General features: G+C 38.8%; 1 protein-coding gene across 4 annotated transcripts in view; it reads left to right on the top strand.

Moving 5' to 3' along the window:
- Nucleotides 1-7674, top strand: part of EMSY (EMSY transcriptional repressor, BRCA2 interacting) — an 80442-nt gene extending 72768 nt beyond the window's left edge. For 2 of the 4 annotated variants that reach the window (XM_082845484.1, XM_082845485.1), the window contains 3 exons: nucleotides 674-1237; nucleotides 2205-2705; nucleotides 6464-7674. In XM_082845484.1, the coding sequence (XP_082701610.1) occupies nucleotides 674-1237; nucleotides 2205-2705; nucleotides 6464-6658 (1260 nt within the window). In that variant the 3' untranslated portion in view covers nucleotides 6659-7674. Of the gene's footprint in view, nucleotides 1-673; nucleotides 2165-2204; nucleotides 2706-6463 lie in introns of those variants that run through there. The other 2 variants (XM_082845483.1, XM_082845482.1) reach the window with 1 other exon arrangement.
- The last annotated feature ends 4520 nt before the right edge of the window (nucleotides 7675-12194 follow it).

Here is a 12194-nt window from a genome sequence, read left to right as displayed (position 1 = left end):
GGAGCCAGGTCTCTGGGGAGCCATTGCCTGGTGGGCCTAGAACCCAAGCAAAGAGCGAGGAGGGCTGGGGCAGCGAGCAGTTCATGCAGACCTTGGCATGAAGCCTGACGAACCGTCTCCACTCGGAGCCGAGAGGCCCTCTGTGGGGACTGGGATGGGCACGGCCTTCAGATAACGCCTCCCTCTGGACCGTGCTGGATGGATGGGCACACGGCCAAAGTGGGCTTCTCTGAACCTTGGCTTTTCTCTGGCTGCCTCACTCCTGGGTTGCTGCGTTCTTCCTTTGGACAGGTGAAGAGCTCTGATGACCAGGCTGGAGAGCTGTGTCCCGAGCCAGGGAGCCTTTTCTTTTTCTGTGTCGTGCTGTGCTTGCAGGGCATCCTTATTTCTCTTACCTATAAGTTCTGGGCCCTCTAGGACTTTGCTTATTGCAGTGAGTTTGGCCAGTTTTTGCAGTACTTAATGTTGAAGTACTAAGAGTTGAAATTATAAGAGTCTCAATCTAAGGCCCCCTTTAGGTTTAGAAACCTTGGGGTTTTTTGGTCTTTTTAGGTTCTCCCTTCTGAAATTTTTTTGAATGATTCTTGTAATCAAGTCTTTTCCAATTTGAGGAAAATGTAGCAATATAGGTGTTTTTCTTATTTCATTCTTACTTTGTGCCTTTTTTACTTAGGCATTAAGCAGTCACACTGCTTTTACCAAACACAGCGAGGAACTTGGAACTGAGGAGGGCGAGGTTGAAGAGATGGACACTTTAGACCCTCAGACAGGTCTGTTTTATCGATCTGCCCTGACTCAGTCACAGTCAGCTAAACAGCAGAAACTTAGCCAGCCACAGCTGGAACAGACTCAGCTGCAAGTGAAAACTCTGCAGTGCTTCCAGACTAAACAGAAGCAGACCATCCACCTGCAGGCAGACCAGCTCCAGCACAAACTCCCGCAAATGCCCCAGCTTTCCATCAGGCATCAAAAACTCACCCCTCTCCAGCAAGAACAAGCACAGCCCAAGCCAGATGTACAGCACACACAGCATCCCATGGTGGCCAAAGACAGGCAGCTTCCTACCTTAATGGCACAGCCCCCACAAACTGTAGTACAGGTGCTTGCAGTGAAAACCACGCAGCAGCTCCCCAAACTGCAGCAGGCTCCGAACCAACCAAAAATCTACGTGCAGCCCCAAACCCCCCAGAGCCAAATGCCGCTCCCAGCCTCGTCAGAGAAACAGCCGGCAAGCCAGGTAACGGAATATTGATAGCATGCAAAGTTAAACTTCTCTGTTCACGGAAAAAATGAGAACATCACGGCCCTATCGTGATTAGCAGTGCATTCTCCTGGCAAGAGGAAACTCAAAAGCCTCATTACACTGGTATTACTTTACCCCATCAGAAGGTTGACATTAGGGAAGAAATGCACGCGTTAATATAGGAAGAAAAAAAAGCATAGCTCTCAGAACTTGATTTTCCAGGCAGTTTTTAATGAAATAACTTCAGCATTGATCAACAGTGCCTAGAAGCGATATCCCTAAATTATTTTTAATTTTTAGGTATAAAATATTTATTTCCATGCCTGTAAACTCTATTTCTGTGGCAATAATGCTAAGTAAAATATAGTCTTTTAAGGAGCTTCATTGACCATCTTCCTTTGTAGTTTTACATCATCACGATTTGGTTAATAAATTTATCTTCTAGATTTATCTTCTAGATTTTGGAGGAATTATCTGTGAATATTGAAAAAAAATTATATTATGGAAAATCAGTGGCTTTGAAGTGATGTATGTGTGTATTATAAATACATATATATAGAATATGTTTGTATAAATGTATTTTGAAGCAGAAGATTGAAAAAAAACCCTACTTTTTATTTTAAAAAGCTGAAGATTATATGAAATAACTTGAGATCGGTTGAAAGTATACTGTGTGGGGATGTAAATCCCAAAGGAAAACAAGGCTGCTGTGACTTTTTTTTCCTTTACTGTTATGAACCTTGGCTGGCTGAACAAAGGTTCTTTTGACCCCTCCTCTTTTACTAGGTTTCTGACAAGTAATCAGATACTTTCCCATCAGCCCTCTTCTTAAAACACCGAGCTTCAAAATATCTTCCTAGTATACCGCACGAATGTTTCTTTTGCCATATTGTCTGGGGTGTTTGATAGGTTTTCTCAAAGATATGTAGCTGTAACACACACAACCCCAATTTGTTTTCAGGTGGAGCAGCCAGTTATAACCCAAGGATCCTCTGTTACAAAGATAACTTTTGAGGGGCGCCAGCCTCCCACAGTTACAAAGATAACTGGTGGCAGTTCTGTGCCTAAGTTGACATCACCAGTTACAAGCATATCTCCCATTCAGGCCTCTGAGAAGACAGCAGTGTCAGACATTTTGAAAATGTCTTTGATGGAAGCTCAGATTGATACAAATGTAGAGCATATGGTAGTGGATCCCCCAAAGAAGGCTCTTGCCACTAGTATGCTCACTGGTGAAGCAGGATCATTACCCTCCACCCATGTGGTGGTGGCAGGGATGGCGAATTCCACTCCCCAGCAACAGAAATGTAGAGAGTCCTGTTCAAGTCCATCTGCTGTTGGCCCTCCCCTAACGACAAGGAAAATCGATGCACCAGGAGTGCCTACGACAGGCCAGTTCATGCGTATTCAGAATGTAGTCCAAAAGAAAGCTGAAGAGAGCCCAGCAGAAATTATCATCCAGGTAAGAATCAGAAGGAACACCAGAAATCTTGAGCGTATTGGGGGTTGTGGGTTTGGTGTGTTTTGGGATGTCACAGGAAAAGTCAAGCCAAAATGGGAAAGAGATTTATCTTTGAGATGGCATATGACAAACTTGGTTTACTACCTGTTACAAATTTATACTTATTTTCTGAAACAAAGTCCTAGAAAATTGATAGATATTGTCACAACAGCACACCTTAGAGGCAGTCAAGGGCCCTGGGCCCATGTGTCTGCTTGATTCATAGATGCAAGCCATACTTGCCAGTGTTGACTCAGCAAGTCAACCTACAAGATCAGCAACTTCCCAGGTCAAACTTTGGGCTCCCCAGTCTTTGCCCAAAGAATATAAGTAGTTTGTACTTCTGGGATATAACTGGATTGTACTCCTATTTCAAGTTAGTTTCAGGGACCCTTTCCTTGCAGAAACACAGTTCTTGATCCAAATTTATGGTTTTCAGGACAATAAAACCTTAATTAACTGAAATGTCTGGAGAAACATGTTGTAAGAGAATGTTTCTTAGTAATTTAATTTTATGTCTAACCTGGGATTAACCGTAAAGCTTTGCTTTTTATTTCAATCATTGTGTTATTGAAAAATCTTATTATGGTTACTGTCCTGCCCTGGTAAGTACAGGCTAGTGAACATGATGGATTATTCATTGACAGTAGATCTAACTATGCCTCACATTCCCTTCATTTTAAAACTCATCTGTCATCTTGTATAACAGGTCCAGACTGAAAAGTTACACTGGGTCCAGAGTAGCTTTTAGAAGTTGTGTTTTATTTCCCTCTCTCCTTGCAAGGTATCAGGTTGTTCTCTTGACATTTATCGTTTTTGCTTGGAAGGTGTCAGAGCAGCACATTTTAGTTAATTGAGAATTTGGATGTATTGAAACGTGGATAGTCTAGTATTTACCGTAGACTCACTATTGTGTGACTTAGGTGTTCCTATAGTAAATTTTGCCTTTCCTGCGATGCCAAGCCATGAGAGAATGCAAATTGACCAATATTAATCCAAATATGATTTAACTTAATATGGGGGAAATGCTTAAATGCAAATAGATCTGGCCATTAAATTATTCAAATAATTTGTTCCTTCCTGTCAGAACAAATGTTAGTGAACTAAATAATCCTTGACCAAAGGATTTGTTACGTTTTCTTTCCACCTGCAGAGGTAGGGTTTGGTGAAAAAGGAAGTTTCCTGGCTTTGCCATTCACTGTGTGACTTTGGGCAAGACTACTTAACCTCACTGTGCCTTCGTTTCCTCATCAGTAAAATGGGAGTAAGGAATGCCTACTTTACACGATTGACATATGGATTACACAAAATTGAGATGAAGCACCTAGCACAGTACCTGGCTTGTAGTGATTGCCCAATAAATGGTAGCTATTACTATTTTTACTAAAATTTACTGTGGCTCCTGGGAGTTTAAATTGGTATACTCACTAAACTGAAAATAATTTTGAATAACGTATTTAGAAATTATTTTCTGTACTTTGTGAAAAGGGGTGAAAATGTAATTTGCTTCATGTATCAAGGATGATAGCTAATGAGTGGGTTCTCTACAAGAATATCAACTAACTTTTAGCATGTACCATATGCTGGGTTGCTGTGCCAGAGGGAAGAGCAGCATAGTGATTAAGAACCAAGCTTTTGGAGTCAGAAATGCCTAGATTTGAATCTCACCTGTACTCCTTAACCACATTGTGGCTTGGAGCAACAGAGTTAACCTCTGTCCCTGTGATGAAATGGAAACAATAACACTTAACTCACAGGGTTGTTTTGAGGATTGAGAAAATGTATATAAAGCAGCTGGTTAAGTGTCTGATACAGAGTAATACTCAATAAGGATAGCTCCTGTTATTATAATCATCACTAATATACTGTTAGAACATTTTCAGGTCTCACTAGTTATGCTTAGCTTTGACCCAAAGTATTGATTTTTACTGATTTAGTAAAGAACCTATTGACATGAGTGAAGGAAGTCTGCAGAAGTTGATTCCTTAAAAACTATTCTGTAAAAATTCAGCATGTTTAATATTAAACGCTTTGTAGACAGATAATCTGTATTTCATTTATTCATTCATTCATTCATTCCACATGTATTATTTAACCTCTGTCTTCCAGGCACTGTGCTAGTTGTGAGGATAGAGGAGTAAACAAAAGGAATGTATCTTCTGTTCTGAAGGAGTCTATATATGTGGAATTGATAGAATTTTAGAACTGCAATGATCTTTAGAGCATATCTTCTCTAATTATCTTATTTTACACAAGATTAAACTAAAGCTCAAGGAAGTGAAGTGACTTTTTCAGAGGTCCACAGCAAGTCAAAGCCAGAGCTGAACTAAAATTCTGACCCTACCTGAGACTTTTTCACAATGATTAGCTATATGGAACAGGGGCAGGAGGGTGAGGGAGGAAAAACAAAAAAACTTCAGCACCCTAGAATCAATGCCTAGGCATCTTACACTATTTTCTTGATAGTATTAAACTTAAATTTGCATCTTCCCTCAGTAGATGGTTGTTTTGGTTAGGTATATTTTCAAAGTGCTGATATTCAGCTTTGCTCTGGGGTTTTTATGTTAAAGATACATTATTCATTTGGAAAGTATTTATTGAGCATCTAATGTGTGCTGGGCCCTGTTTAAAGTTATGGGCATCTAACACTGAAAAAGATAGTCGAGTTCTGTGCTCTGGTCCGTACTGTCTTGGCTCTTACATTCTAAGGGTGAGAAGAAAACAAAGAGATGATAAATGCAATGAAGAAAATGTAACAGAACATAATAGGAGTGGGGGGTGGGATCGAGCCAGTACTCTGGTTTCCTTTCGTAGAAGAAAGGCTTTTCAAAGCCTTTTACTCTAACCATTTGAGCTAAGATGCAGATGACAAGATGGAACCAGCCATGTAAGGATTTGGAGGAGGAGTATTCCAGGAAGAAGGGAAGAACTAGTGCAAACACCCTATGGTACCAGTGAGTTTGGCATAAGGCTGGAACCATCCATGGTAAGGCTTTTGATTTCATAGCAAGTACAATAGGAAACAATTGTAGAGTTTTAAGTAGGGGTATGATATGAACTGATATACCTTTTAAGAAGGTATATAATAAAGTTGAGAAAAAAGAATCTGACAAGGCAATATGGCCTAATATGTGTTTATCTATTGGTATTTTTATTGTTCAAAAGACAGTTTTGTCCTCCCTAGTCTTATTTTCAATAAAGATTGTTATTATGTGACCCAAACAAATAACTTCCCCTTTGAACTACCAAAGGGCTTAAAATATATTGTGGTATCAGCAGATTAACCATTCATCTTACAGATAATAATAAGCAAAATCTGATTACATTTACATTTAAAATATGCTTAATGACCAAATAAAAATGTCCTTCAAAGTCTGTCTCTTGAATTAGGCCCAGACTTCAGCCTCCTTTGTTAGAAGAGGCACCATTAAGGAGTAGAAAGATCACTTTGAGTTGTAGAGGACTTGGGTTTGAATCATGGCATCCTGGCATTAACACTGACCAACTGTGTGACCTTGATTAAGTCGCTTACTATCTTAGTTTCCTCATTTGTAAAATGGGAATAATATTAAGCATCTAGCACAGTGCCTGGCATCTAGTAGTTGTCCAATTAATGTCAGTTTCCTTTTTTCCTTCCTTATTGTTGAGGAAATCCTTCTGTCACCTTTTTTTTTTTTTTTTTTTTAAACCGTAAAGCTCTCCTGTGTCTTCTCTTTCAGGCCATTCCCCAGTATGCTATTCCTTGCCACTCCAGCTCCAATGTGGTAGTAGAGCCCAGCGGGCTCCTTGAGCTAAACAACTTCACCAGTCAGCAGTTGGATGACGATGAGACGGCAATGGAGCAGGACATAGACAGTAGCACAGAAGAGGGAACCGAACCCAGCCCCTCTCAGAGTTCTGCTGAACGGTCCTAGTGTTTTGGACACAGGAGTGCACTTTAAAACCTACTTGGTTACCAAGTGTCCAGGGAAACCCTTGTATTTTGATGTCTAAAGAGAGCACTTTGCCCATGCTTAGACTGTGGACCCTGAAACAGCAGTGTTTGAACAAGGATTGCTGCAGGAGTAGCATTTTAAAACAAGATAAAATTCACAGGGGAATGTACTTCTTTTTGAAAAAAGAAAAAGATGCACATCTACAGTGACGTGAGACATGATATTCTTTCTCTGTCGGACCATGGCTAATGGAAAAGTTTGTCTTGCAGTGGAAAGCGACTTTTCCTGTGAATGTTCCTCAGCTGGTTTCTACTGAGCAAAACACCATCAAAAAAGGAGAATGTGAATAGTTTGTATTTTGAAACAGTGTGTCAGGAACAGTTTTTTTTTTAATCTTGTATGTTTTTGCAAATCCCTGTAAGTGCTGAATTGGTTAACATTTTACATCTGCTCAGTTCATATTTTATAAAATAACTAGTTCTTTAATACTGGCATTAAAGAAACCTTGTCAGATGGTAGAAATCAGGTCCCTAACCCGTGGGAAATACTTTTTGGGTGGCTTGTACATTCTCACCAATTGTATGCTAATTTATTGTGTTGTTGTTCCTTTGTGCTCTAGGCAGCACACTTGCCTTCTATTTATTTAAATGTAAACATTTCAAAGCAGGCCATATTCCTTCTGACAAATTTCCTGTACGCTGGGATTGCCTACCTTTTCCATCTCCAAACCTCCCCCTTCTCCTTTAAGAAAACTTAATGAGAAAATGTTTCATTGTGAAACAGAGGAAAAGAAACATTTTCTGATCCAAAGGAAATGTTCAGTTATGTTCAGGAAAACAAATTATTCATATGATGCTATCTTAACATTGAAATTGCACATTCATGTTGGACTGAGACTTTGAAAATAACTTTTACATAATTTTGTTTACCCCCCTTTGAAATGTATAAAAAGTTCATTTACAGTTCTAAATGTAATGGTTTTAAACATTCTACCTTTTTAGGACACGATTTGTTAAAGCAATATGTTTGGTCTTGTGATCACTGTCTGTCACAAGTAGAGTGAGGGGTAAGAGGGTGGGAGGGTAAGAGTCAGTTTTGACAAGTTGTGGCAAAGGAAACTATACTTTTCATTTTTTTTAAATGTAAATAGAAAAATTTTTAACGGTTTTATATAGATTTCACTATAAATAAGCGTTTTAAGACTGACAAATGTTGAACTGTACATACATATATCAGCATAACTGCCCAATTTTTTGGTGCTGAAGTACTGTAAGTAGAATTCATCAATGGTCTCCGAATTTTTACATCTATATCTGGAAAAAAAAACTGTGATCCTGTAGTTAATAAATTCCCACTGAAGTGACACTGAAGATTTAAACACAAGCATTCACAAGATGCACTGATCTCTGGTAGTTGTCATTATTTCTGCTACGTGATAAGGACTTATACCCATAGATGGAGCTGTTGGTTATTATTTTGTTGTACAAATTCACGTTGAAAAGACTTTTTGACTGTTTCTAGTTAAGTAATTTTTTTTAACCTCTTGGGTCATAGACTTCTTTGAAAATCTAATTATACTATGAACTCTCTCACCAAAAAGATACACATGCCAATATACATGTTAGGTTTTGCATACATTTTTAGGGGTTCATGGGCCCCTAAGCCTATCCATGTATTCCAGGTTAAGCCCTCTGTTATGGTCAGTCCATTACTTACAGATGTAAGTTTTTATAAAATATCTTTTAAATATTCATGCATCAGGTAACAAGAGCAAACTTGAATAAAGTCATTATGTTCTACTTCTACATATTCTGGCACCATAGCATACCTGTGTCCCTTTGAGAATTTAGCCTTAATATGTTTCAGCAACTGAAATGGCAAATGAAATTTCCATAGTCTTCATTTTTAAAAATTAGTATATATTTTAACAAACTATCAAGTGTGGGATATAATCTTTTTTCTTTTAAAGTTGTTAATTTCAAGGAGAGCATGAATTTCAGTTTATTCGACAAATATTAATTAAGCATCTTCTGTGTGCCGGGTGCCATTCTAAGCACCAGGAATATACCGTAGTGAATAAACAGAAAATCCTACCCTAATGGAGTTGATAAACAAGGTTACCTGCTGATGAAATGGATACGAAGGCTAAAGGAAAGAGGTAACAAGAGTGGCTCTTAGGTTTCTTGATTAAGTAGGTGGGTGGTGATGCCATCTCCAGGCATACTTTTATTGAAAGTCTTAACAGTAGATCTATTAGTATTTCATATGTTTAAGTCCATAAGTTAAATGTAAATTTAAGTCATCCACGTGAAAGATATTCAGAGATTACAATGCAAATGCTACAAAATTAATAAACCCTAACTGTTAAAGACAGTGATAAGAAAAATCCATTTGGTTTAAAGTAAACGTTGATAAATACTTTGTACTGCAGATGCAGTTTATGGTGAACTTAGAGAACTTAAAAAAAAAGTAGTTTTATTGAGATTAATTCACATGTCATACAATTCACCCATTTAAAGTATACAGTTCAGTGGTTTTTTAGTATATTCACAGAGTTCGGCAGTCATCACAACAGTCAATTTTAGAGCATTTGCGTAACCCCAAAAGAAACCCTGTACCCCTGAAACCACCACCACCCTAGCCCTAGGCATCCGCTAAACTAATTGCTGTCTCTATGGATTTGCCTATTCTGGACATTTCATATAAATGGAATCATACAATATGTGGTCTTTTGTAACTAGCTTCTTTCAGTTAGTACAGTGTTTTCAAGGTTGATGTTCTAGCATGTATCAGTGCTCCCTTACTTTTTGTGGCTCAGTAATAGTCCATTGTGTGGATATACCACATTTTATCCATTCATCAGTTGATGGGCATTTGGGTTGTTTCCACTTTTGCGCTCTTATGAATAATGCTGTTACGAACATTTGTGTACAAGTTTTAACATAAATTTTCAATTCTCTTGGGTAAATATCTAGGAGTGCAATTGCTGGGTCATATGGTAAGTATTTTTAACAATGTGAGGAACTGCCAAACTCTTTTCCACAGTGACTACACATTTTACATCCTTACCAGCAGTGTAGGAGAGTTCCAATTTCTCTGCATCTTAACCAACACTTGCTATAATTTGCCTTTTTAATTATAGCCATGCTAGTGTATGAAGTGGTACCTCATTGTGGTTCTGATTTACATTTCCCTGATGGCTAATGATGAGCATTTTTTTCATGTGCTTATTGGCTGTTCATACATCTATGGAGAAATGTCCTTTGCCAATTTCTCAATTGAATTATTTTCTATTTTATTATTTAAATTGAGAGCTTTTGAAGTACAGAAATATTACTACTCTTAAAGAGAAAAGTAAGCTGTTTTCTGGAAATTAATTCATCACCCTTAAAATCTTAATCAGGTTCTCGTTCTTCCTCTAAGGTAACAAATTGCTTAACATCCTTAAAACTGTACAGAGCTTTATAGTTGAAAATGCCTTTAAATACATTTCTTTGTGAGGTTCTGTCAATAGCCTGCTGGGCTAGGAGACCTCAGTAGCACCTGGGATAGTGCAAAGGAAATAGTGGTCAGGTGGTCTGTATTTGAGTCCCAGGCTCCTCTGTTTATTGGTCATATGAACTTGAGGAAGTCACATTCCCCATAATACAATGTGAATGTTTCTGACCCCATAGGATTATTGTGAAGACTAAATGAAATAGTTTATGTAAAATTTCAGGCATTTTTTAAACAGCAGATTCATCTCAAAAAAATGCCAGGCACAGAGTTACGAGCTGTATTTTTCTAAGTCTAGTATTTATACCACTCCTCTATAAATAGAAAACTGAGGGCTCGGAGAAAAATGATGTACCAAAACTCACAAATTATGTGCTAATAGGTATCGTGCCAAGTCACACAAGTTGCTGCTTTCTCTAGAGGAGTGTGTGCCACCAGACACAGGACTGGCCTTTGGGAGGACAGAGGAACTTGGTGTTGGTCTATAACACAATCTTTTTGCCAGCCTTACTTGCCTTCACACAGAAGGACAGAGGAAGGACAGAAGCCTTTGGAAGGACAGAGGAACTTGGCGTTTGTCTATAACACTATCTTTTCACCAGCCTTACGTGCCTCAAACAGAGGTGCTCAATTCAGTTTGAGTTTAATTATGTGTCACAAGCTCCTGATAAGAGGAAGTGGAGTAAAAAAGCACCATATAAGCAAGGCCTTTCCAAGAAAGGATAGTGAAAAAGTCTTCTGCCTCTGCTTGCAGGTTTGTAAGCCTTTAAGTAAGTGAGGTTTGACGACCTATATATATATTGAAAAAAGAAACACTGTAGATTTTGTACTTGTGAGAAGGCTCACTCTGCCTTTTTCTCTCTTCCTTGCTTATGTATACACTGTAACTGAAAACATGTGCTTGCTTTGAAAACAAAACAAAAAACCCAACAAGCCTTGGTTTGAATCCTGACAAGCCATGTGAGTTTGGACAAGCTCTAAGAGGCTTAAAACAGCAGAAGATGGAATGAATTATAATTCCTACTTTTAAAAAAGACATGAGTAATATTCCTCCCAAGTGGTTCTTTCTGACTTTTCTTTCTCTTCCTTCAAATAAATAGTTACTGGGTACTTTCTTTGGGCTGACATTGGGGATACAATTGTCAGCCAGGGGGAGAAGCCCCTGTCCTCATGGAGCTTCAGCCTAGCAAAGGAGATATGTTCATCAAAGATCACACCTAAATGTATTCAGTGCTAAATGCCATGACAGGGAAATAGTGCCATGATAGCATATAAATGGGAAGTTGGGGAGTTTCCCTCAGGAAGGATTGTTTAAAGTGTAATCTTAAGGAAGAGGATTGAACTAGGCATAGAGGAGGGGGACAGCTGTCCAGTAGATGGACAGCAGATAAAAACCCTTGTGGTGGAAGGGGAACTTAGGCCAGTGTGACAGCAGCATGGAGAGCAAGGGCAGTGAGCGTGGTGGGAGCGGAAGGTGGAGGCCAAACTATATGGATCTTGCAGCTTATTATAAAGGTTTGGGTCTTTTTTCTAAGAACAATGAGAAGTCATTAAGTTTTAAGCCATTAGAGCTGGTAAAATGAATTAATACATTTACAAAATATTTGGAGTTATGTTGGTCCATTGGAGCAGAAAAATATATTTATTTTCTGATGCTAGTCTCATCTCCTTATGTCCTTTTTCTCTAACATCTTCAGTGGTTCCCCAGTACTGTAGTATGAAGCTGACATTCAAGGGTCTTAGCCAAAGCTTCAACCTACATTTCTAGATTCTTAACTCATTTCACTACCCTGGCCTACTGCCTGTCTCCCCCACCGCACACACATTATGCTCTGCATTAGAAAGTCTCACTCATTTCTCAAAGCCCAGCTTGAATTTCACCTCCTTCACTAGGACTGTCCAGATCTCTTCAAGTAGGATTCATTCCCCCACCCCACCCCCTCCCCCCACTGCTAGGTTCCTCTAGCATTTTGGGAGAAACGTGTTTACTAAGCACTTATTATTAGTTACCTACTGTAAA

Source organism: Leucopleurus acutus, assembly GCF_964270905.1.
Source record: "Leucopleurus acutus genome assembly, chromosome: 8".
Taxonomy (NCBI): Eukaryota; Metazoa; Chordata; class Mammalia; order Artiodactyla; family Delphinidae; genus Leucopleurus; species Leucopleurus acutus.
This window is presented reverse-complemented; position numbering and strand designations above follow the sequence as displayed.